The following is a 26,867-nucleotide window of genomic DNA, read 5'->3' on the forward strand; positions in this document are numbered from 1 at the left end:
TTCTAGAGAGAACAGAGAACATAGTTCTGTGTTTTAGTGTCTTATAGATGGCTGTTCTGTTCTCAGGTCCTTGTTCTAGAGAGAACAGAGAACATAGTTCTGTGTTTTATTGTCTTAAAGATGGCTGCTCTGTTCTCAGTTCTACACCAGGAGGTTTCAAAGTGAGCCTCTCCCAAGAGAAAGGCATTTTTTTCATGGACCTCCACCCTTATTAAAAATGATTTTAACAGCCATATTTTGAAACATTAAGGTCTCATCTTAACATTTATATGTAGCATTTTTATATTAATGTTTGCATGTGTTTTTAAACGTCCATTTTTCCCAGTCAGTTTCTTGGTTTCAGTGATGAACTTACTCCTGGATTATATGCTCTGATTTAGTAGAACTATGAGTCATGAGTAAATCCACTGTTATCTTTAACTTGAGGCTCTAGCAGACAGCAGTTTTCCTGCCTGAGAATTAAAAAGATGACCTTTTCCCACCATTTGCTTTTTACCAATCAGAATATTAGAATCAAACTTGGTGATGGACAATCTGAGAGGTATAGTTGATGAAGTTGATGGCCTCTGCCATAGACGGTTAAAATGGCTTTCTTTAAGTAAAAAAAAAAGTGATTTCCCGTGAAAACAAAGAGTCAAATTTACACTTTATGTTGTCTCTGATGTTTCCACATTTTCTAGACAGGTCAAAGAGCTAACTTGGCTTTACATTTCCTGTAAAATACCACCATAGTCCATGTGAACACCATGAGATCTCCTCCTCACCTCAGAGAGAAATTAGCAGCGAGTGAACTTGATGATTTCAAATAGAAAAAGTCAGACACTTGCTGATGGAGGGAAAAAAGAGGAACTTACTCCTGAAAAAGCAGGAGCAAAAGTTGAAGTGAATCCCAACTTTATTCAGATAAACAGTTAACAAGTCCATTCACAGAACTACATGTCCGACCTCCTCATCAACAGAAGAACAAGAACAAACTAGTGTGGAAGTTTGATGTTGTTTTGATATCAGAGCAAGGATTTGTTCCTTAAAGAGCCTGTAAAGTAAAAATAAATCTGTATTTAGGTTTGTTGTATGACAGCTCACTGTGTTATGAACCTCTACATCAAATTTCAGTCAGATAAAACATCTCTGAGTTTATAAAATTAAACTTGTGAAAAATGAGGCAGTGAAATCTGCTCCAGGATGGTGTGGGCGTGTCTGTTGAATGAGCTGAAGCCACGCCCACTCAGGAGAAATACCATCCTCTCAGATTTAAGAAATGCTACAATCTGATTGGAGTAAAAAACTCATTATTAGCCCCGCCCCTTGACCTTATGTTGACCTCATGATCACAGCACAGCTGCCTTGGCTCTGGTCCGGGGAAGGGACAAAGTCTGTTTCCTGTCTCAGACCTCTGCTCTGATGCTGTCAGTGATCCATAGACCACTGTGGCTGATAGATTTGGTAAATTTACCTCACAGTGAAGACAAAAACAGCATTTAACTGACTGTTAACTTTAATAAAGGCAGAGACATCAGCTAACAACAGACTGGACTGAGATGAACTGCTCTGGGATTTTAGATTGGAGTGTTAGAGGGGCGGGGCCATTCCCTACTGTGGGCTGGTGACATCACCAGTCCACATATTAGCCCCGCCCACATTAAACCCAGCCAGGAAAGAGGTGAAAAACTTTCTAACAGTCTAAATCCAGAGTTCAGTCACATGTAGATCTCAGAGTTTTCACATTTACAGAAACCAGATTCACACATTTCTAGAGTGTTCAGACACTAACTTTATATTTCACTTTAAAGGGACTTTAAGGAGATTTTTCAAACAGAAACAGGCAAAACCAAGCTATTTATTCATCTGTTTCTTTTATTTAAAGACTCGGGTTATCATTTTGATACAATTCATCAGTGTTTGATGGATGAACTCAAATCCTTCCATGCATAAACGTGTCAGAGAATAGATGGAGGGTAGTGTAGATGAAGCCAAAACAGAAGACAATATTATTTTATCACAAAGACGAACATTCAACATGTTCCTCTCTTTATGGTTTTGCTCAACAGCTGATTCAATGGGAAAAAATCCAGCTCACCGTCCTGGTCTGACTAAATATTCACGAGAGGTCACTGTGTCCAAAGGCTGCAAAAATATCACACACACTCACGCTCACAGGCATTCTCTTTAAATTCAAACAGCGTAGGACTTTCTCAGGCCACGTCACTGTTAAACTGACAGTTTCAAAGAAGTTTCAGGCTTATTTCAAAGTAAACTCAATGTCCTGTGCAGCCATAATGGAGGTCTAACAATGCTAAAATAACATCTGAATATTATAACTGGACTTAAATAACATGTAAGAGCAACTTTGGTTAGTAAAGGAGCCCCTTTGTTAAGAAGTGTGGCCGACTGCTCGCTGGTCTAAAACCTTGTAAAAAATGTTCCTATTGGTCTAAGCCGCTAGTTTAGCATTTCTTCCATACAAAGTTAGGCTCATTTTTCCAAACTGTGAACTGCAATCTACTTAAATGACAACTACACTGCAAAAACATCTTACAGCCTGTCCTCACAGCACACAAGCATCTGACGCTGCGCTGCATTCTGCAGTATTGGACCCTCGCTGTCCACATTGCATCAATTTAATATTTAACTCTCTGTCCTGTAAAAGTGTTTATCCCTAAAAATATGGTGCTTTTATTTTGAATGTGCAGAAATATTGTTGGGTGCTTTGCACTAATTAGAGATGCAGCAATTGTAAAATAAAAATCTGATGTTTGCAAAACAGAACTAAGCTGAAGGCTGTTAGCAGTGCTGACTTACTGTTTCATTAGCTTTTGGTAGAACGCTCCCAGGATGTCAACATCCCTCTGGTCTGACCAGAGTTTGTCCAACAGATCACATCTTTGCACAAAAATAAAGCAGCTGTTAGGCATGCTGAATCTCAGCTTTAACTTGGTGCAGTCTGACTGACTGACATTTGTGCATGCCCATATTATTTAGTAACAACAAACGTGCGTAGAAACGCTGTCACTGATGTTACACCGAGGCATCTGTGCATCCTTATTATTGGTGCTTAGTTGAATAATTTTGCCTCCATGTTAGTGCAAGTTGGAGTAAAAAAGTAGTACCGCATCATCTGCATGCTGTTAGAGCAGACTAATACGAAGCATCTGAATTAAACTGAGTTGTTAGTTGTAGCTAATGCTTGCTTGCTTTGCATGTGGTTAGGACACACTGTTAAGAGTGTTTGTCTAATTTCTGGCCAAAAACATCTGCAGTCATATCTGTCTTTTCCTTCTCGAGGCTGACGGAAAACCAAACCAATGAAAACCTGCCATCACAGGACGTTTTCCTAACTATAAGATTTAACCTAGCCTAGCTGCAGATTAACGGTGACATTTCACTGAGAAAATCCTACATATTTCATAATTTATCTTCCTTTTCTGTAGTCGAGGTTTCTCAGAGAAGCTGTGGATGATTGGATGTTGTCTTCATCACAGAAGAGCAGAGAGATGAAGACGCAGGAAGCAGAAAAATGGCTGAGTCATTCTGTTTTTTCCCCCAAAACATTTGTCGATTCTTCACATTCCTCTCAGAAACAAGCCTTTCCCTGTTCCTCCACTCACCCTGCCCTGGAAGTATGCACTTGCACCCTCCTGACTTAAGTGCTTGTTCATGCACTCTTAAAGAGACGTTCGACACAGGAACCACAGGCTGCCAGGGCATGACTTTTACTTCATGCCCTTTAGAAACAGAGGAGTGTGCAGCCAAAGCAAAGAAAACAGAACATGAACTAGAGGAGAACAGCCTGGGTCCGTTTCATTTTGAGTCAGTGAATTTGTGCACAAGTGCATACTTCAGGATGAGGGTGAGGTTAGATGTTGGGACGTAGGCTTTAAGACAGAGCAGCATGCCAGCAGCCCAGAGTCCCTGTCTCTCTTCCAGATGTCTGAGAGAAGCCTGGGAGCACAGAGACAGGCAGGAGAGGGGCAGTGGGTAGCTTAGTTAGCGGCCCAGGCTTCCAGGTCCGCCATGTCAGCCTCGTCTTCTTCTTCCTTCTTCTTGGCTGGAAAAGAACAAGCAGAAAAAGAATCAATACATCTGTCCTGTTTGTACATTTTCAAACTTGGCAGACAAATTTAGGCCTCATTTGTCCAAAACCAAGTTTAGAAAATTGTTTTCTGTGGCTCAATTTGAAGCTTGTCACAGTTAATTATTTGTCCGAATAACCCTGAAGTGTGTGGTGAGGAAATGATGGCTTTACTGCTGGTGAGCATTTTTAACCCTTGTGCCCTCCTCGGGCATTTTTGGCCATTTTCTCAAGGTTTATTTTATTTTAATTTGTGATCATTTTGTCAGTTTTGGCATGAATTTTTACAGGAACTTTTCTTTTTAGTTAAATTTTTGAAATCCAACATGTTTTACTCTTAAATGTCATTCAGACTCTCTCAATGAATTTACTACCCTCTGGACACCTTCAAGGCCAAAAATGTACAAGTACAAAAAACTGCCATTAAATCAGCATACATTAATATTTTTTCTACTTTTCTTTCATAAATCTCTTTAACAACTTCAGACCTGCTCAAAACTACCAAACCTTTTAAACTCACACAAAACTCTCCATAATACAACAGGCAAAAACACAAGAATGTGGTGCATGGTCCTAAAATGAGTAAACGGTTGAATCTGGTGGAATACAGTAAAAATGTCAAATTTCACTAGACTTCTTCACATTGAAATGCTGACATTAAAGAATGCATGATTTTATACTGCAGTGACAGTGAGATTAAAAAACCTGGTTTGAATGGAAGTCAATGGGGGCATTTTAGCCTCGAAGGTGTCCAGAGGGTATTTCTGACTTTAAGTAAAAAATATCAATGCAATCAGATCAGTTTTGTTGCTAATCTTTGATCCATCCAAGACTCTCATCACCCCCAAAGCCCCATCTCTCTACTATTTATTATATGGAAAATAATCAATTTTTTCTGTTTTTTTGCAGCAAAAAATGAAATATTTCAAATAATCAAACTGGCATTAAAAGTGTTAAAATTCTGAAAAGTATTGAATTTTTTGCAGTTTTGAGCAGGTCTGAAGTTGTTAAAAGATTTATGGAAAAAAAAGGTAGAAAAATACTGATGTATGCTGATTTAATGGCAGTTTTTTTGTATGTTTTCATTTTTGCCTCGAAGGTGTCCAGAGCCTAGTACATTTGAGGAGGGCACAAGGGTTAATCTCTTTGTTTATGAAATAAAATACAGAAGTTAACCCTTTTAGTCTGATGTTGACTTTGTATGATTTTCAGGTTTTAAAGTGGGCAGAGTTAGACTTCAGTGAGGGAAAGGCCGGTCTAGTGCTGGTGTTTGGAGGACCAAAGTCTTAAAAATCATTTGAAACCGTCCTAATGTCTGTGGTCTCCCACATTTTCAAAATCTTTTAAGACGTGAATATCAGCCAGCCTAAGTGGACAGTAAACAGCAAACTCTCCTACTTCCAATAAAATAAACTAATTTCACTGATTAGTTATAATCACTATAATAGTTTTAACTATAATACCTGGTCTAGATGGTAGTGATGTAGACGGTACGCTTGGTAGAGGAACGTCCGCTGGTCCCTCGATTTCCAGAAGGTTCTGGTCCAGCTCTTCCTGTTCCAGCTCCTCCAGCTCAGCCATAAGCTCATCCTGAACAACAGAGAAGAAAATTATTGAAGATTTTAGGCTAAGAAGGCACATCATATCAACATAAACCCACAAAGAAGAGTTTTAACAAACTGAATAGAAGTTCAACATTGTTGAAGCCAAAGACCAGGGCTGTATTTTTAATGTTCTGCATACATAAATGCCTTACATCTGTCTACACTACTCCTCTCACCAAAGCTGTGGTCTGTAATAAGAATTAAGGTTTTTTGTCACAATACCAGAATTTTTGACTTCAACACAATACCATTAAGGAAGTTAAATTATACATTTACCTGTTCTGACACCACAGAAATGAAAAAAATAAGTCATACAGATATCTAATATTAAATAATTTCTAGTTGAAATTCTCATTATGTGCTTATAATACCCTGCTCCTGTTTGAAAGGACAGGACAGAGATGGACAACATTGGAGTCTTATATGTAGTGTGTACCTGATCAGCTCAGTCAATAAAATATTCTCCATCTATCACTAGGGGGGTAAAGTGGCTCTGTTTTAGCAGGATCGTTCCTTTTCTACCCATTTGTTAAATGGCTCTGTTGCTTTCATTTGAAAAGGGTTTATGTGGATAGAAAGGTCAACTTTGTGCTTTATACTGATGTAAAATAAAATAAAGTATTTTTCCTCACAAACTCCTAATAAAGATAACGCTCTGAAATTCTTCTTGTGTTTGTTCTCACCTCGTCATAATCCTCTCCAAAACCGACCGGTCTGGAAATGACATCTGAGATTTCTTGAGCTACTTCCTGCTGTTCTGTGATTTCAGCCATGAGATCGTCTACTTTGTCTATATCCCTGTGAAACCAGAAGACAGAGAGGAAAGAGACAGAATCATTTCAAACAGATGTCTTTATACAGAACACATCCTACAGAAGCTAGCAGAGAAGTCCAGGGCGTGCTGGGCGACTGAGGGATGCAGTTAATAGGATTTACTCCATAAATACTAATAAAAACATCTTTAAAGAGTGTGAAGCGTGGTCCACACATCTGCCTCAAAGTCTTCCTTACATGTTTTCATGAGCCGCCTTCATGGCCTTGGCAGCGTAGCCCATATTCTTCAGGACTTCTGTGTTGGTGTTTGCGTTCTCTAGCGCCTCCCTCTGGAACTCAATGGTAGACAATGTGCCGTCAATCTGAGCCAGCTGCTTCTCATAACGCTTTTTCCTCTTCAAGGCCTGCAGAGCCGCTAAAACACGGAAAGAAGAGAAGGAGGCAAAGTTAGCTCTGGAAAAGAAGGAGGACTCCAACATACTCGAGGCTGTGATAATCCCCTCCGAGGACATCCAGTCTGCATGTCGTGTATGAGAATATCCCAGCTTTTGGGGTTTACACACAGACATCAGAGTTTTCTGCATTTAAACTGGCATGGACAGAGTTAAATTCCCCCAAAATAAGCTATATTTGATATTTCTGAGCCCTGAGACTGACAGCAACCCCAACAGGATAAGTGAATAGAAAATGGATGGATAATATTAATGATCAGGTCTGATCTTGATTTTAAAAAATTAATGCAAAAATGTGGGAAAAGTATAAATGAATAGCATTTTCATTGCTATTTCTGTATGCTGTCTGTTTATGGTCAGTGTGAGAATGTTTAATGGCGTCTGAGGGTTAAAAACCATGAAAGCAGTGATTATCTGGATAAATGAAATTTCCAACAGTCATTTTTTGAGGGTATGCAGGCGGAGCTGCACGCACCACAGAATTCACCAAATTCTAAGAGAACAAAAAGTTAAATTACTCCACCAACGGGCCGTTCTGTCTGAGCCCTACTTCTGCAGACAATCCAAAGCTATCCCTGTAAATAAAGTCCCTTAAAAATGTCCTGAACCGGCTTTCTGTCCATCAGCAAATCAATTAACATACTTAGGTTAATGATAGCTTTCTCTACATGTCTTAAACCTGTTTCCCATGTGGATTTGAATCCACAGCAACAATAATCTGAAGCATAATCAGGGAATTCCCAGGTGATGAGGAGCTGGGGAATCACCTGATGGAGGAGCCGGCGTCACAAACCTGCTGATTCACACTAGAGGAGTAAGAGAGGTGATGAAATAAGCAGAGATACGTGAGTGTGTGAGCTGGTGTGTGGATTAAAGCTTCATTTAAGAGTCCAGATTAGAGGAGAAGAAGATAGTTATGCAAGATTTAATAAACCTGGGCAGATTTGGATTTAGCCGTGTAATTCTTTGGTCTTCTAGCTGTGGCTCTCTTTGAACTGAAGTCATGGTCAGCTTCAGTAAAGGGGGCGTAGTAGAGTAGTAAAGTGCAGCTCTGCTGCTATCTGAGCTCACTGTCCACAGTTCAAACTATTCCTGCAGATTTTATCCAAACAGTTGGAGTGCAAATGTTTTCTAGAGTTTCACCCTATAAGCAAAGGCTGCACAGTGACTGGGTCTTAGGACTAACCACGATTAAACCACCAAACATCACGTGTTTAATGAGAAGTTTAGCATCCTAGCGTTAGCATTAGCTCTGCCTACAGATAGCAGAGACCCTAGAGCTGCATTCATACTGCAGGCAGCAGTGACCCAAACAGACCAGTGTGAAAAACTTCAACCGTCAGAGTGAAAACAGTCCAGCGGCCTCTTACAGCATCTTTAACACGACCGTTTCATGAGGTGGCAGCAGGGCAGCGTTTAACTCTACAGATCTGATCTGTTGTCTCCAAACTAAACATGCAGCAGAATACGGAGACTTCAACCATAGCAACAGGCAGCTTCACCGACGATACAACCTCTGGACTTTAAGAGGAAAGACAAGTGCCCTCGAGGGATCGATAAGGCTTAAAGATAACAGAAAAGTGGTCGAATTCAGCATTTTGGACAACCAGCCCATCTCTGTGGTGGAGAATTTGACTTTCTGTCTGAGCCTTTAGACCCACGCTATACCTGCCGTCTCCACATTACAGTACTGACACTGGCTTACCGGAGGTGTACAACAAAGTGACAGCATCCTAGAGAATTTAGAAATCAACCTCACTGCCGTTAGCTTCACTGCAGGCGTTTAGAGCTCTGATGTTAGCCCCGTGTCACGGCTGAGTCTCTACACAGTCCTCCACCTCTGAGTTAAAGCGTGCGGTGCTACATACACACCAGGTTAGAGGATCTACCACAGCAGAGCAGGTACAGCAGGCCATCCAGGATGTTCCTGAACAAGAAGCTTCACTTCATTTTAAAGCAACAGAGGGTAAAGAAATAAAAGTGAGGGAGGAAAAAGTGACGGAGCAGCTCCAGGTGAACTTTAGAAATGTCTCTGTAATAACAGGAATGCTTGTATTTGATATTTGGGTTTTATTGCAGTGTTAATGTTCTGGTTCATGTCTCTGATTAAGCTGCTACATTTCAATAAGGATGTTGTTCTGAATCTGTGTGATTATGTTTTTGATCCTATTCAAGTTAAACTGTTTACACCAGGAGTTTAAAAAGTGTGTGAGAGTGAGCCTCGCCGAAGAGAACATCATTCATTCAGTGGACCCCCACCCACACAAAGATTCAGATTAAAACAACAACAACCATATGTTCAAACATTTCTGTCTAATTTTAAATATTTTTTAACATTTTTATATCTTCGATATTTTGGTCTGCAGATGTTCTGAAACATCCGTCTTTACCAGGTAATCAGTTAATTGGTTTCAGTCATGAATTTACTGCCAATACTACCTGATTATTCTGCTCTGATAATCCTTAAAGCAGCGTTACTCAACCAAAGAGCCAAACTGTTGAAAAATACCTCTGAGAGAGCCACAATCTAAGAGGTGAAGCAAAAACAGCTTAAAGTAGCAATAAAAATACGTTAAAGATGGCAAAAATGGTCAGAAAGCAGCAAAAATGGGTCAAAATGGGAATAAAAAGTGAAAAAAAAGATGGGTGAGAAGTGACAAAAAATGAGTAACAGGTGGCAAAAACAAGGCAAAAAAAAGAGTAAAAAAAGCAGTCAAGAGTGGCAAAAATGGACAAAAAGTGTCAAAAAAGTTTCCCTTTTTTAAGGTTTTCTGAGGGAATAATATTGAAAATGAAGACATCAGAGAGCCACTAATAATCCCACATTGAGCATCACTGCCTTAAAGTTACTATCAGTCTGTTCTGTTTGCTCCATGCAGAGGTTTGCAAACAAGATCTTTTTTTCTGGTTTATGGTTCTGTGCCTCCCTGAAGCTCTGTGGCGCCCCCCAGGGGAAGCCAGCCTCACACTTCGAAAACCGCTGGTTTACACCACTTGAACATGGAGTTGGGATGTTTTTAAGTCATTTTTTATTTCAGTTTTTGTGACTAATATAGTGAAGCTAATATGTAGTTGTATTTATTTATTGATGGATTATTAAAGTGAAGCAGAGCTATTACACCATTCTGAGCAGAAATGTGATTTTATGTTTTTTACAACAGTGTTGGCTGAGGTTAAATGGAATAAGTTTGACATATCTAGTAGTTTTTCAGTTTATTTCAGTTATTTTTGGCCAAAAGTGCTGATGGGGACAACCCTACTAGGTCAGTAGACTGATGGCTAAACCACCTGTTACATCAGAACATTAAATATGATCATACTGGCTGATCTCTGAAGTCCTACATGCAGCTCCTGGAACTAAAAAGTGATCATTTTATTCATAAAATAAGTGAATTATGCTCTGTGACAGCTGATAATGACTTAATACAACCAGACCTATGGACTGACTTCTGTTCCCAGCTTCCTGTACATTTTTAACCACTATGTACCTAAATCATGGCAGTTTTTAAGGCTCTACCATCAGAAACAGAAGCACCTCCATCAGCCTCCCTCGGGTGTTTTTTGGGATCCAGAGGAGCCAGACAGCGGCTGACAGAACCCTCTCATCGGATTATTTCAGCACTCTGGTTTATTCCTGGCCTGATAACATCATTACCAAACCTCATACAAACATGATCTCATCATACAGAGTGTATCCGCTCTGTAGTTCTGTCATCCTTTAGTCTTCCTGCTGCTCTCTGCTATTGACGGCTGCCTTTTACAGACACCATGACCTCCTCCATGTTCAATGTCAGATTTATGAGTAGGACACTTGGGTGTTTTGTATTCCTGCTCCCATAAATGTAATGCAGAGGAAATAAGGGTTATAGAAGTTACTACTCTGGTTGTCAAAATGTTCAATAATTGATATCAAGATGCATAATACTATCATCCAGCATAATACAGGCAGATATGAATTACTGATATTTAGAACCAATATTTACAATATAGTTGTGAAAATCAGAGCCGATCATGCTTGGACAGTATCCTTTTTTTATCTTAAAGATGACTTTAGGGGCGTTTTGCCTTTATTTACAGGACAGCTGCAGAAAGACAGAAAATGAAAAACCAGCCAAGACCAGGACTTAATCCCAGAACATGTTTTGAGGACTGTTGTCTCTGCACGAAGGCACCTGCTCCACCAGCTGAGCTAAACCCCCGTATCTATTCTTTAATGGTTTAAGTCAAGGGTTAAGTTAAAACCCCATATTAGCTCAGGGCATATCTAGCATGTGCAGGAAGACAACCCTTTTCTGACAGTTACCCCTGTACTGTTCAAGTGTTACTGTCCAAGGGCACCTGGCTTTCACCTGGAGATTACAAAGCAACCAGAGCGCATGGTATCATCTCTGCTCATCCCTTTTTTAATCCTGCTTCCCAGAAATGTCCCATGTTATATGGTGTTGGACATTAGACAGGTCCACCACTAACTGCAAGCACAGCGATCAGAACGCATGCCTTTCTTCAAGCTTCATTCACTGCTTTAAAAATGATGAGAATGTTTATGCAAAGCAGGAAATGTAGTCCATCTCAGTCCGGATGTGCCAGATCTGTGCCTGCTTTTTATTTAGGACATCTCCACTCAGCCCTAGCCAACACGCTAGCTGCCAGCAGGGATTTTTCACTACTTTTGAAGCTGGCTTGTTTAAGGTACTTGTGCCGTTAACACAGAGATCTCAGAGTGTACTGTCCCTCCAAACAGGTAGGGCTTGGTGTTTTTCCACCTCAGTTTATCTGATCAGCTGTTAGGGTCTGCAGACTTCACCAGAGGAACATCAAACTAAGCTAAAACAAAACTAAAATAAGCCATTTTCACTCGAGTGGCATTTATGTGCCGTTTACTTTGGACATGAGAGGAACGTCTACAGATGGAGACAGCAGAAAGACGGAGGGAGAGAAACTTTAGTGGAGACTGGTTAGCAGCAGAGATCCAGACTACCTGGTGGTGTAGGTGTGTAGAGCCCACCAGAGCTGCTGCTGTCATGAGTGGGTCTTGGTTCTTCTTCAGGACATTTCTGATCCAGGACAGCAGCTGACAGATGACTGCAGCCTGCATCACTCCCCTTCCAGAGTTCCCTGCTTTACTGAATGCTGTTTTTTACTGATCTTCTTCAACTTTCTGAGGATAAAATAGAAAAACCATCCCCGCCCAGAAGAGCTGAATGGAAGTTGCTGTGCTTTACTTTTCTAATGGCTGGTAAGTAGACAAACTATGGTCAGCATGAAAGGTTTACCTTCAGAAAATGTCCCGACGGTTCAGGCAGAAAACTGAGCTAAAATAACAAATTTGAGCTTAATCTGGTGGGGTTTTTTCTCTGCTCAGCTGTTCAGCATTGCCAAATATGGTAGTGCCAAACACAACAACAACAAGAATAAAATGTCCCAAAGACCATACAATTAAGCCACTGTGGTTTTTGGCCCTGCGACTGACTGGCAACCAGTCCAGTGGATACCCTGCCTCTCGCCCGATGACAGCTGGGATAGGCTCCAGCCCCCCCACAGAAAATGGATGGATGGTTTTTTGGCTCTTTTTTTAACTTAAAACTGGCTCACTACATGGGGCAGCTATACCTGTCTGTGGGGCTATATAGCCTAGCTTACCATCCTTTATGAAGGGGCAATGCTCCCTGAAATCTCACACAGCTAATGGCACGACTATCACCAAGTACTTTAGACCAGTGGTTTTCAAACTTTTTTCACCCAAGGCACACCATATTCATGTCAATACAAAATAGACTTTTAAAACAATGTAACAGTCAAGGTGGCCCATAAGGGGGATAAAGGGCAGAGGTTTCTGGGGCCCAGACAACTGGGCAAAAGGTGGCAAAAATGGCAAAAAAGTGATGAAAAAAACATGGCAAAATTAGGCAAAAAGTGGCAAGGCAAAGTCAAAAATGAGTAACAATTGGCATAAGGGGCCATAACAGTGGCAGAAACATGTTGACAGTGTCAAAAGGGTGACAAAAATGGGTTACAAGTGGCCAAAAAGGGTTCAATGTTGTAAAAAGGTGGTAAAAATGGTTTAAAGGCGATTAAAAAAATGGTCAAAATCAGGTAAAAAAAAAAAAAAAGAAAGTGGCAAAGGCAAAGTGAGCGGAAATTGGCAAGAAGGTGGCAAAAATGGGTTGAAAGTAGGGGTGCACGATAACTATCGGGCCGATAACATGACGATGAGTCCCGATAACATATATATTTATGTCAGCACAGCAGTGCTGGCGTTTGTTTTCTTTCTCAGGAGACTACACATTCCAAAACAGCAGGTGGCGCCACAGTACACGACCAGCTGTTAAAGCACCAGCGAAGAAGAGGAAGCAGCAGCCCCTGTGCTAAAATGCTAACAGCACGGAGGCGTTATTCAGTATTTACAGGGAGGATAACATGACCGTGTGTGTAGAATTTGCCCTGCAAAGGTCGCAAAGAGTAGAAAGAAGTCCTTGACGGATCTTATGAGTCACTTAAGAGTCATCATCCTAACGACGTTAAAACAAAGCGGCAGCAGACACTAGCCTCAGCCGCTTCGGGCATTAGCAGGCGTTGAAAACTGCAGAAAGCTTCCAGAGCCAAAAGGCCCAACGCTATAATAACAAAATCAGTCTGACAGCCTCCTGATCCACCGCTACTTTCATAGACGTAGACCTGCCTGCTCTGTTTAATGTGGTTTCATTCAGTCTGATCCACGTTAGGAACAGAAGTTAGCCACAGACCACGGAGGACTTCACATCCTTAACCTATCTCTGATATGACTGATGTCAGTGCATATTATTAATCTTTATGTCAAACATCAGCTCGCTTTAACTGTGGCTTAAGCAAAAAAACAAAACAAAACAAAACAAAAAAAACAGACCCCCAGATATCTCCACTGTTAAGCATAACAGCCTGTTATCATTTGGTTTTATGGGGGAAAACCATCTGTCAGGTGTGTGTGTCTGCTGTACTTGGAACACAAATGTTCAACTATAAAATGTTAACTATAATAACAGTTATAAAGACAGAATGGTTCCTTTTTCTTTTTGAAAAACACGAGTGATATTAGTTAAAATTAGTTATAAATATCTTTGCTCACTACATATTAGCCCCTTCCTACTCCCAGATGTGCATAAAAACATCAAATAAACTTCTTTTGTTAAATCAACAATTGAAAAAAATTATCGGTTATTATCGGTTATCAGCCATCAGGAGTAGGAAATTATTGGTTATCGGTATTGGTTCAAAAAAATAGTTATCGTGCATCACTAGTTAAAAGTGTACAAAAAAAAAGGTTGCAACATGGGTAACGTGTGGCAGAAAAGTGGCAAAAAGGTTAAAGGTGGTAAAAGGGGTTAAAAATTATGAAAAAATTGGCAAAAAAATGTTCAAACAGTAGCAAAAGTAGGCAAAACTGGCAAAAAAGTTGCAAAAAATGTAACTTAAAAAGTTTCAAAATTGCAACAAAGCAGCAAACATGGTTTAAGTTGTCAAAATTAGTGGCAAAATGGGTAGAAAAATTGTTTAAAAGTAGCATGAATAATGATCATTTCAACACCAATGTCAACTCAATAATAGCTTGCCAAATGAGGTAACTGTTAGCCAGGATGCTAGCACCAATGCTACTGATCCAACACACACTCTCATCAGTAAATCACAGCTGGGGAGGGTCCATTCTCTGGGTTTATCAGGGGTCCACACAGATCCAGGGCACACCTAGACTGGTCTCAAGGGACACTAGCGTACCTCGCCACACCATCGCAGAACCACTGCTGTAGACAAACTGCCTACAAAAACACCAGAATGTCCCTTTAACTGGTGAGTTTCTGCAGGAAACACTGTGTATCATATCAGAGTGTAAACTGACAGATAGGGCTGGGAAATTAATAGAATTTTAGATTAAATCACAATATTACACACTGGATTTTTTAAATAGTTCTTTGACCTGAAATGTCAAAACACCAGTTAAATAGATGTTTACCAGCAGAGATGCTACTCTACATATCATGCAACACTTTGCAAAAATTTATACTTTCCCTATTTTGTATGTTTGTCTGATTTAAAATCAGAAAGACATAAAATAATTATTCCAGTCAATACATCAGTGACTCAGGATGTTCACAGTTAAATTGTTTAGTCTTTGTTTAATCTACCAAATACTGTGTTTATTATAAAATACAGTGATTTATTTCTTCTGTGTTTAGAAATAAACAAGATTAGGAGCTTACTAAATAATCTTCAAATAGCAATAACAATATTGGGGGAAAAATCACAGTTAGGTTCTTTTCCTAAATCATTCAGCCCCACTGACAACACTAGTATTCTCTCTTTCTGTTCCCGTGTTGTTCTAACTTCAACCTAAAGGGTCAAAAACAAAAGAGAGGGATTCAGAACAGAGTGAGAAGGAGGTAAAGCTTTGTATGATTAGAGGGTGAACCAACCAGAGCCCTCATGCAGATTATTTTAGCATGATAAGTCTGGTATGTTAGCTATGAAGAACTAAAGGACTGTTCTGTTGTCACCCAGCTGGAGGTAGTCTCTCTCTCTGACGGGGAAAGGTATGCTGAAAATCAGGTTCCAGTGTGATGAGGAACAGGACGTTTAAAACCAGTTTTAGATGGAGCCAGTGGTCTGAGAGGATTTGTGGTTACATCACTGATCTCTCTGAAGCCACAGATGGCTGTTTGACTTCCTGTTATCAGTTTGTGGTGTGGTAAACCTTCTTGCAGCAATTGCCATTATTATACAGAATATTACTAGGAAAATACTTTGGATGCTCTCCTGAAACACTTCTATCAGTAAAATTACAGAAGAAAATGTTTGATTTGGATTTTTTCCAACCTTATAATGAAGCTGATGATGAAAATATCTCAGAGTAATCATCCCAGAGACATTTATAACACTAGAACAGGGTATAAAGGTTCATATTCTTGGACTGTAACAGCACCAGGACCTGCTGGCTTTCTTCAGGAAGTTGATCATCAAATGTTCATAAAGCTAGAAGGTATTACGTGCCCCTGTTTGACCAGTAGGATGGATGTGCTGCATTCACTGACCCCTAAACAGAACAGTGAACACATGCATGTTATCATCATGGTGTAGTAAAACAGCTGTATAGTTATGGGTGGGACAAATACTGGATATGGAAACATACCATCATCTTATCCTGTTCTTCATAGCTCTTTCACCTGATTATTATTTATCATACTTAAACAATAAGGACACTACCAGTGCTTTAGTCCTGAACAGAGATCTGCATATCAACACTTCCTTCCCTCCATCAGCTGTGCATGCTACCAGGACATGTAGAGCATGGGTAGTTTATAGTCATGTGATTCAGTGACTAGAGGAAAGTTGGTCTTTTAAAGCTCTGGGATGCTGCAGGAATCAGAAAATTACAACATACATGATTATGACCTCTACATTTAATCAAAAAATGTTTTTTTTTTTGTTTTTTTTTACAAGTTAACTGATTTGTCTGGTGTGGAGGTGATCTCTCAGTCCTGCAGAGCAGAGCTGTCTAACCAGACCAGACCAGACCAGACCAGACCAGAGTCTAGAGGAGTCTAGGAAATGCAATATTGTGATTGCGATTTAAAATGTGATTTTTTTTCTGTTGTTCAACAAACATCAGCAAGAAATCACTCTTTATTATAACAAGTAATATTTTCATAAAAACAATTAAAATGATACTTTAATGTTTGAATGTTTTTTTGCCACTTTTATCCCATTTTTGCCCTTTTTCACCCTTTTTTCTCCCCACTTTCACCCATTTAAGCTACATTATGCCATTAAATACCACTTTGCCCATTCTTGCCCCTCTTGACTGCTTTTTGACCATTTTAGTCACTTTTCATTCATGTTTTGCCACTTTTGGTCCATTTTATACCAACTGTAACTAATATTTTTGGCACTTCTCACCCATTTTTCACTACTTTCTGACCCTTTTCCTCCCCATTTTTGCCCATTTTCACACATTTTTGTTGTTTTTTTAGCATTCTGCCACGTTTAACTTATTGCTATTTCTACCTCAAGCTGTTTTTGCAACTTTCACCACTTAGATTGTGACTCTTGCAAAGGTATTTTTCAAAATTTTGGCTCTTTGGTGGAGCAGGATTGAGTAACACTGGTATAAAGCATAAAAAAGAAAAAAAAGATCGAATCAAACTGATATTTTGACATTTTTCCGGTTAAAGAAATATTGCGCTGTCTTCGATTTGAAAATTGCAGCATGCCATATTGCGATTTAATCTAATTTGCGATTAATTACCCAGCCCTACTAGCTGCACCTCTTTAACAGCTTTTCTCCTTTCTTTGATGTAACCATGCTTTTAATGGAAATGCTGATATAATGAACAATAAGCAAGCTCTTTTATATCAATGACAGGATCTGCCTCTCATTTAAGAGCCAGTTTCCTAACTTCCTTTTTGTAGTTATTTAATGCACATTTAAAATCCAAACTGATACCAAATCAAGATCTGTTTGGGGTCCAGAGGACCAGGTCTGACTACTGAGCTGAGCCAAATGATCCAGAACTCCTAAAAGAGGCAGATTTCCCATCATAACTAAAGGGGCAAGATCAGGGTTTACAGTGCTAGACTGTCCTGAACCTGACTGGACCGTCAGGTGGAAACAGACCAGGTATAAGAGATGTCTGACTTTACCCCACCAGACTTTAGCCAGAGGCTTTTCACCCTCTCCTGCCGCTGGTTCTTTGTGAGCTTTGGAAACGTTTGGCCTGGGTCAGTATTTTCAGGACTTACTAGTAGCTCACGTTTTTCCCAGTTTGACCAGTTGGTGCAGCCGTACACAGCACCTCTCTGTGCAGACATCACCTTCTCCTCTCTCTGGAGTTCTTCATTGGGACATCTCCAACAACCAATCTAAATGAGCAGATGCAAGAAATTCAAGGCTGAAGAGGCTGAAATTTTCCATGGACAAACATTTATCAGACATCTTAGTTAAACAAGACTGAGACCGAGCTAGCAGAGCGTTTTTGTGTTTATGTGCCACAAAATTGTGCTTTAAAAGAACGCTGTCAGCCTAATGTTTCAAATTATTATGTCAAAGGCAGAAAAAATTAAAAGTCAAGGCCAAAATAAAGAGAGAAGGCACTGTGGTGTCTGTGACTGCTCCAAACATCAGTGAATGTGCGGTACTGTCCTTCAGCAGAGACTAACAGACGAGACATTCACTTCAAACTGAGTGAGCGTGGCTGCAACAACGCACCATCTCCTCCAGTTGCAGCAATGTGAACCGACACTTTCAGAATGTTGCCAAGCATCCTGCTGCAAGCTGATGCAAGTTTGACCTCTGACCTCGTCTCGATGGCCAATCCCTGCTGTTCAGATTGGTAGACAGTGCAGTTTTTCATGCTCATCACCCATCCATAGCCAGTCCCTTATTATCCTGGTGGCAGTTAGAAGAGGCCTGTCCCAGCATGCATTGGCAGAGTGTGTGTATCACCTGAACACCTCCCAGGACCATCACAGAGTAAACCAGAGTGAGCGCTGTTTCTGACTCAGAGCAGACAGTTCATCTTTGTTTGCTTGTGTGATCTCTTCTGCTCAGCTTTTGGGAATTCACCTTTTTTTGACTGTTTTTTGGAGACTGATCTGCAGAAAATTAAGTTGTTTCTGTTGGGTTTAAAATCACACAGTATTATTGCACACTTCTGAGTATGGAAACAGTATGGAAAATACTAAAACTTGGGTCAAAATTTTAACTAAAGCTGCAGCAAGACAGAATATGGGATCAATATGGGAAGCTGAGACTTGGCAGAGAAGACAAAGCTATCATCAGATCTAGACTAGTTTCTTCTACTAGGACAGCCCTGATTAAACAGAGCTGCAGTGTACAATACAATACAACACAAGAACTTTATCTGGGCAATTAATCGCAAATCGCAATATGGCCTTCTGCAATATTCTAATCGCAGACAGTGCAATATTTCTTTAACCTTAAATGTGTCAGAATACCAGATATAGTTTGTTGCAGCAGATGTTTGATGCTCTACACCAGTGTTACTTTACCCCGCTAAACCAAAGAGCCAAACTGATGAAAAATACCTTTGCAAGAGCCACAATCTCAGTGGTGAGAAGTGGCAAAAAACAACATGAAGTAGAAATAAAAACAAGTTAAAGGTGACAAAAATGGTCAGAAAGCAGCAAAAATGTGTGAAAAGGGGTGAAAATTGGGAGAAAACATGGAAAATGGTCAGAAAGTAGAAAAAATGGTTCAAAAGTGACAAAAACAAATGAGTGAAAAGTGACTAAAATAAGCAAAAAGCAGTCACAAGTAGCAAAAATGGGCAAAAAATAGGAAACAAGTGGTATGTAATGGCAAAAGGTAGCTATTTAAGGGCAAAAATTGGATTAAAGTAGAATAAGTGGGGAAAAAGTGGCAAAAGAATTTGCAAAATGGCCCAAAATAAGGAAAAAGAAGTGGAATTTAATGGCAAAAGATAGCTGAAATGGGTAAAAAGTGGCAAAAAAATGCTGAAAATGGCAAAAACAAAGTGTTTGTAAGGTATTCTGGGGGAATAATATTTAAGATTAAGACATAAAAGATTCACAAATAATCAGAAAAGAGCCACATGTTGAGTATCACTGATCTACACCGTATGCAAACAGAGTTTATTTGTAGATTTTTTTTTCTCTACAAAAATCTTACTTTTCCCCCTCATGTTTGTGGTTTTTTTTATTTAAAACATGAATAACAAGAAAAGATCATCCCCTTTAATATGGCAATTGATATCAAATTTGCCATATAAATCAAAATGGCTTTTCTTTTTTTAAGTTATTCATTCCTAGTTTTATTTACCTAATATGGTGCTCTTTTTAATAAAGAGTGATTTATTGTTTGTGTTTGTTAAAGAACACATGCGATGGGGAGCCTAAAAATAATCACACATTAAATCGCAATATTGGGAAAAATAATCGCAACCAGATTATTTCTGCGAATCGTTCAGCCCTGCTGCAGTGAAGTCCTCACCTGTGGAGTGTAGCAGCATTAGACCAGGATCATGGTCTCCATAGACACAAAGAAAACATGTTTACTCATTTACCTAGCTCTGATGTTTATCAGTACCTCACCTGTAGGACGTCCTTCTCTCACTGCCAGCAATGTTTGACAAACAGATAAGCTAGACGTTTGAAATGATCTCATTCTCTATGTTAAAGATCAGAAAACTCATTAAAAATGTGGGGCTACTGAAACGTCGTTACATCATGATAGAGGTGGACTAATCTGTGGTTGTAAACGTGCGTTAACTGAGACGCTCACAGAGCCAGAGTTACACTGACGTGTTATCAAAGACAGTCTTTAAATGCCCACAAGGACACGCTTTAAAAGCTACTTCATGAATTTCTAAAGACTCAGAAACTCTCTGACACTCCCATCAGCTTCACTATAAAAGACGGTTTCTGGTTTATTCTCAAAGTTGTACATCACTTTAGAAAAACGCCCCTGTGAATGAAGTCATTACAGAAGAGGGCAAAGGTCAAGAAATGTTCTCCTTTCACAAATCAAGGACGGAGGTAATAAGAAGTCAGTCTGCTACCAGCTTTACTTAGACCTGAACAGAGATGACCTCTGGTTTTATAGTGTTAAAATGTCTACACTGATACTTTCTGCATGTTTTAAATCAGTTTATCGGCTGATATCTGATCAATAGTAAGAAAAAGCACTCAGCTTTAAAGAACTTTACAGATTCAGACATTTTTCAGTGAAATGCTGGGTCAAGTTTAAACATGATGGATAAAAATGTCTAAATTATACAAATATCTCACATATTTTTGCAGTTTAGAGAGGACAGAGAAGTTGGCTTGAATATTGTCTTAATAAACAAAATAACCAAATATCAGATGTCTCAGTCTTCTGTTTTTGTAGCGTGGTTTAAAAAGGCATTAATATCATTTAAGTTTGATCTGACATTGAAGCAGTAGAAACATCTGGGGTTCATGGCCCATAAAGCACTCTGTCAAACCTTGTTTCTCAAAGTGCTATATAAATAAAGTTATTATTATTATAAAAGCAGCAGTGAAGTGAAGGGCTAACTTTTTTTAACATCCTGTGTTTACCTGAGCAGGTCTGGGCTCCTTCACTCATTTTATAATCTAACCATCTGTGTCACATCATGGCACGTTTTAAAAATCAGAAATAGGATTCATTCCTGATTGGCTTCTCTCTGTTACAGGCTGTAACTATCAGACACATCTACATCACCCTAGATGGAACAAACTGTCAGCTGCACTACTAAAACACCAAATAACCGCCGGGTGTGGCAGTACATTCTGACCAATAAACGCCTGTTCTAAATAAATGCCGGGTGTAATTCATGTACAGCTCTGATATGTGACTGAGATGAGAACTGTATAGAATCAACTCACGACCCCCCCTCCCTTCCTGTTCTTCTCCCTGTTTGAGCTCCGTAGCTCCGCCCCTCTCTTTACGTGCCTCCCTTCTACGGTCTATGGCGCCTCCTCGCGGGTGAGAATGTCCGCTGGCAAAGCGCTCGTGGAGTGATTCTGCTCTGCTTTCCACTGAAATCAACGGCCCAAACACTTCATCTCATCATGAACAAATTCTACACGGGACCGAACGCCGCCGTAATTCCGCCATTGAACCAACTTCTCACTGAGCTGAGATATGGAAGCTACAGGGGCCAATAGGAACGCTCCCTCTGACCTGAGCCTGATTGGCTGCGAGTACTAGCCTCCTCATTGGCTGGGGCACCCCCGTCCCTTGCTCGTTTTCTCAAGTGGGACAGCAGCGCCATGCCCCGGTGCAGCCAAAAAATAAAAAGTACGACATTAACTTTAAACTGTCTGTTGTGAACTTTGTTTGTTTAGTTCCTTCCCAGTATTTAAAGTGTTTAGAGAGCGTTGAGTTGACAGAAGAAGACAAAAGTAGAACTATGGGACTGTAATCCTGTCTTAAAAATGTAAAGGTGATATTCATACTGCTGGAAATAAATAGTTTGATTAAATTTACCATATTTTTCCAATTTTTGCTAAGCAAGATTTTTGTGAGAAAGGAATCAAACGCCTGTTCCAAATAGCCGCCTGGTCCTTAATAAACGCCTGGTCTGCTCAGGGATTGAGACAAATAAAGGCCTGGGCTCTTATTTGGTGTTTTACGGTAGAAAGACTCTGTGTTCCTTTAATATGACACATCGACCCCGTACCAAACCATCACCCTAAACTCAGGCATGAACAAAATCTCTGGAATGAAAAAAGAGAAATGGGCTCATGGATTATGGGTCTGATATGGACGTAATTAATAGATCGGATATCTGACTGACGGCGCCGATCCAAGTGACCGATCCAAATCCATCCTACAGTTTGCGGTAGACCATGAACGCACCGCGGTCTAACAGAGACAGTCTGTGTGTGACTGAGCTAGCATTCGTTAGGATGTTCTTAGCGGTATAATTACCTAGTAAATAAACGTAAATCTATATTTAGAAAAGTCAAAACTAGTCTGAAGATGAGAGAACACAAAGATGGGTGGGTGTGACGTTAGCCTGATATACTCTCTACAGCGTGGCTAGCATTGAAAGCTAGCGCCGCCCGCCTTCGTTCCTCTTTGCAGATTAATATCCTGCTTTTATATTCTGCCTCTTTTCACTTCAGGTGAGTAGTCAGACGTGAGCGTAACCCTCGACAGCCCACATACCACTTCATTTCCATTTACTAGTTTGGAAAACTGTCGTACCGCCGTCTTCCTGCTACACGCTAACAGCTTAGCCACCGCCGAGCTTCTCATTGTTTATACCCGGTGAAGGTCAGGGAGGAAGGCTGCGGCCATTAACTGAAGCTACAGCGGCCTCTAGTGGTGGGAGGTTCATTAAAGAGCATTATAGACAGGGAAAACGAGAGCTAATTAGTTTAACTTAAAGTATTAGTTTAACCTGAGTGATGCTATTTAGCATCAGCATTGTTGTTTATAACTTAAACTCAGTCGTTGCTTTTTAGATAATGCTGATATTTAATTTTTAGTAGTAGTTCAAATAAATTTGTTTGTAATACATTTAAATTCAATTCATTTTTGTATTTTTTTTTTTTTTGCTTTTGAATGAGAGGAGCTGGGTGGTTTACTACAGCCTCCTGTAACCTCACACATGATACCAACAACAATAATAATAACTGTTAAAAATATACAGTCCTTCACAAATGTGTTAGACCAGCTGTCATCTCTGTCAGAGACCATCCAGCATCATGAATGTGGACTCTTTCATTTTCAGTCAGCTCTCCACGTTTTACCATTTTGAACAGGAATGAGGAATTTCAAACTGAATTCACCCAAATGTGAGCCGGCTCACTGGGCTTCTCTGAGAAGTCAGAAATGAATCAAGCATAACATTCAACCACTAAAACTCATTTTTCTGTTCAGGAATGACAGTAAATAACTATAATCTGACACATTCATCAGAAATATTCATGTGCTTTACTGTTTTTTCAGTTTTTGTTTTAATCAGTAAATTTGAAAATTCCTGGATAACAATAATAATTCTATTTTAGCATTAAAAATATCATCTGGGTTAAAGAGCTTCTACATATTGGTGTATTAACCATTGCAGAAACATAAAAATGATTTTGGTAATTACCAATGCTGTTAATTTAGGGCAGCTGTGGCAGAAACCTGACTGTGGTTAGGGTTAGGGTGCTCTAATACATCTGTTAAGCTCTGTATGTATCAGAATCAGCATCATATCAGCACATATTTATCAGAATCGGATCGGAACTGAAAAAAGTGGATTGGTACATCCCTAGAAATAAGTCAAAGTTTGCACCTTTCTGTGACGGTTTCAGATGTTTCTGAAGCCAAAGTGTTGTGCTTTAAAAACTAAAAATGTCCAACAGTCTGACACACAAGTGTTTCAAATAGAGTTTGGATCATTTTAATGACTGATAGGATTTAAAGTACCAAAGTACTCTTAAAACGTGCAGTCTAATAAAACAGGGATGTTTCCATACTGGAAAGTTTGGGAGTTTAATCGAGTTTCAGTTTAATTTATCATGTTGGCTTCCTATGATCGCCAACGCAAGATCACTGAGATTATATAACCGTGCTGCATAAACCTGGTTTAATCAATGGTTTGTTGTATTTTAAAGTGTTCTAATGAACTGTGAAGAGCTAAAAATGATGTGAAACCCTAGAGTAATGAAGTTCAACAGTTACAGCTCTAGTCTATTCAAACAGCTCATGTTGGTATAACAGTGACTTCAGGTCATTAAAAGCAGTGATTGGTTGCCAATGACTTGCAGTTTTGTTGCTGTGGATTTAAAGACAGGTATATATAGATATATAGATACTGACAGGTACTGGAATAGTTCCTTTAGAGGGGACAGCCCTGCTCCTGTAGCCTTCTTGGCTCTAAGTTGTCTCTATCATGTCTACCTGTCTAGTTAAATCTTGTGTATTAAATGTGTCTCTATCATGTCTACCTGTCTTCTTTAGTTAAATCTTGTGTATTAAATGTGTCTCTATCATGTCTACCTGTCTTCTTTAGTTAAATCTTGTGTATTAAATGTGTCTCTATCATGTCTACCTGTCTTCTTTAGTTAAATCTTGTGTATTAAATGTGTCTCTATCATGTCTACCTGTCTTCTTTAGTTAAATCTTGTGTATTAAATGTGTCTTTATCATGTCTACCTGTCTTCTTTAGTTAAATCTTGTGTATTAAATGTGTCTCTATCATGTCTACCTGTCTTCTTTAGTTAAATCTTGTGTATTAAATGTGTCTCTATCATGTCTACCTGTCTTCTTTAGTTAAATCTTGTGTATTAAATGTGTCTCTATCATGTCTACCTGTCTTCTTTAGTTAAATCTTGTGTATTAAATGTGTCTCTATCATGTCTACCTGTCTTCTTTAGTTAAATCTTGTGTATTAAATGTGTCTCTATCATGTCTACCTGTCTTCTTTAGTTAAATCTTGTGTATTAAATGTGTCTCTATCATGTCTACCTGTCTTCTTTAGTTAAATCTTGTGTATTAAATGTGTCTCTATCATGTCTACCTGTCTTCTTTAGTTAAATCTTGTGTATTAAATGTGTCTCTATCATGTCTACCTGTCTTCTTTAGTTAAATCTTGTGTATTAAATGTGTCTCTATCATGTCTACCTGTCTTCTTTAGTTAAATCTTGTGTATTAAATGTGTCTCTATTATATCTACCTGTCTTCTTTAGTTAAATCTTGTGTATTAAATGTGTCTCTATCATGTCTACCTGTCTCCTTTAGTTAAATCTTGTGTATTAAATGTGTCTCTATCATGTCTACCTGTCTTCTTTAGTTAAATCTTGTGTATTAAATGTGTCTCTATTATGTCTACCTGTCTTCTTTAGTTGAATCTTGTGTATTAAATGTGTCTCTATCATGTCTACCTGTCTCCTTTAGTTAAATCTTGTGTATTAAAGGCTGGTCTCTGGTCTCTGCTCGTATAAATAGCAGTAAAAATGTCAGGCAGTCTTGGGGACAGCTCTGTGTTCTGGCTGTCATCTGCCAACTTTGCTCTTCCTTGTTGGGCTAGCCTGCGGGCTAACTCTCTAACTAACTCACTGACTAGCTGTCTGTTGAACTAGTGAGACTTTTTCCTCACCTCGTTTATTTTTCGTGCCGTTCTTCTTCGCCGTCATGAGCTCCTGGTCGATCTTCTTCTCTAAGAAGTCCTGCTTTTTGGCCAACATCTCCTCGGTCTCCCGGAGTTTCTGGATAGCCTCCTGGGGTGTCGGCGCTTTCCCACCCTTACCCCCGCTACCGAATATCTTAGCGAATAAACCCCCACCGGACATTCTGGTGCTAAATGTAAACAATAACGACTAGATTAACCGGTAACACACCTCGTTTGTTGCTATTCCGAACAGGCAACCGTTAAATTGGAACTGTTCTCCGTCTCTCTGGTTAACTACCGTCTCCGAGCTGCTACTGCTACGGCTGCTGTTGTTGTTTTTGTCTCTTCTTCCGCTTTTCCACACAGGCCTCGTGATGTCATTACGTCAGCGCTCTTACGTGACTCATAACGTGAGGGGAATTTTCATATGACAACATTTTTCCAAACTTTGGAGCTAAATTAAGATTATTTAAGATTAAAAATGAGATTATTAGGTCCCGAGCACCGACCTCGGTCGGCGAGGACCCTATTGAAATTGTAAAGATTATTATTATTATTATTTTTCCGCACATTCTTTGCTCGGTTTTGGGGTCTTAAACCCCCTAAAAAGTCCTGGATTTTGCCTCATCTCATCAGAAAAAATTAAAATTTCGTATTCTGGTGGTCCCAGACCTCTACCTCAAAAAATGGCCCCATAGGGGCCCCAAAACCAACAAATCAGGAGCCCCTCCCACAACTTTGTCCGACATGCATGAAAATCGCTACACATATGTATCATGACCAGAGGAACAACAAATGCTGTTATGGCCATCCTCTAAAATGCACAGGAAATGACATCATAGCCAATTTGTGCCCAATCTTGGTGATTTTTGGCAAATTTACAGTACTCGCATTTCAACGAACTCCTCCTAGGGGCCTTGACCGGCAGACTCCAGAGGTGTTTCTAATCTACTCAGATTAGAGATCTCAGTTTGTGCTCTGCAGGAGTTTTCACCAGGGGGCGGGGCCGTAATAAGCCGCCAAACTTTGACGAGCATTTTCACCATTTTTCTTAAAAAAAATGGTGAAAAGACAACAATTATTGTAAATAACTTTTCAGTGCTTACACCAATAATCACCAAACTTCTCAGAGATGATCACCCATAGGTCCTCTATCAAATCACGCACAAACATCAGAAATCAATAGCTCCGCCCCCTTCTGACAAAAAAAATTGATTTGGCCCCTTTTTCCACTTTTCTCCCTTTCAAAATTCAGCCCCCGAACACCGTTCAACTTAGGCAGATGATCTTCGGGGAGACTATGCATCATGACCCCACCTACAAAAAAGCCTCTTGGACCCATGCCAAAATC

The 26,867-nt window shown here is 39.6% G+C and overlaps 1 protein-coding gene across 1 annotated transcript; it reads right to left on the bottom strand.

The window, feature by feature from the left end:
- Positions 1-1,795: 1,795 nt before the first annotated feature.
- On the bottom strand, positions 1,796-25,868 carry chmp4ba (charged multivesicular body protein 4Ba). The gene is made up of 5 exons (XM_041782963.1): positions 25,505-25,868; positions 6,685-6,862; positions 6,357-6,471; positions 5,533-5,659; positions 1,796-4,045 (listed from the first exon to the last, which is right to left on the bottom strand). The coding sequence occupies exons 1-5, from the start codon at positions 25,695-25,697 to the stop codon at positions 3,981-3,983; spliced, it is 678 nt and encodes a 225-aa protein (XP_041638897.1). The 5' UTR covers positions 25,698-25,868; the 3' UTR covers positions 1,796-3,980.
- Positions 25,869-26,867: the final 999 nt, after the last annotated feature.

The sequence above is a fragment of the Cheilinus undulatus genome, linkage group 3 (assembly GCF_018320785.1).
Source record: "Cheilinus undulatus linkage group 3, ASM1832078v1, whole genome shotgun sequence".
In the NCBI taxonomy this organism is placed as follows: Eukaryota; Metazoa; Chordata; class Actinopteri; order Labriformes; family Labridae; genus Cheilinus; species Cheilinus undulatus.

Coding starts and splice junctions, on each gene's coding strand:
- chmp4ba (XM_041782963.1), bottom strand. CDS start 25,697: ATGTCCGGTGGGGGTTTATTCGCTAAGATATTCGGTAGCGGGGGTAAG. Junction 6,863..25,504: donor CGGCACGAAAAATAAACGAG/GTGAGGAAAAAG, acceptor TCCGTGTTTTAG/CGGCTCTGCAGGCCTTGAAG. Junction 4,046..5,532: donor ATCACTACCATCTAGACCAG/GTATTATAGTTA, acceptor GTTCTTTTCCAG/CCAAGAAGAAGGAAGAAGAA.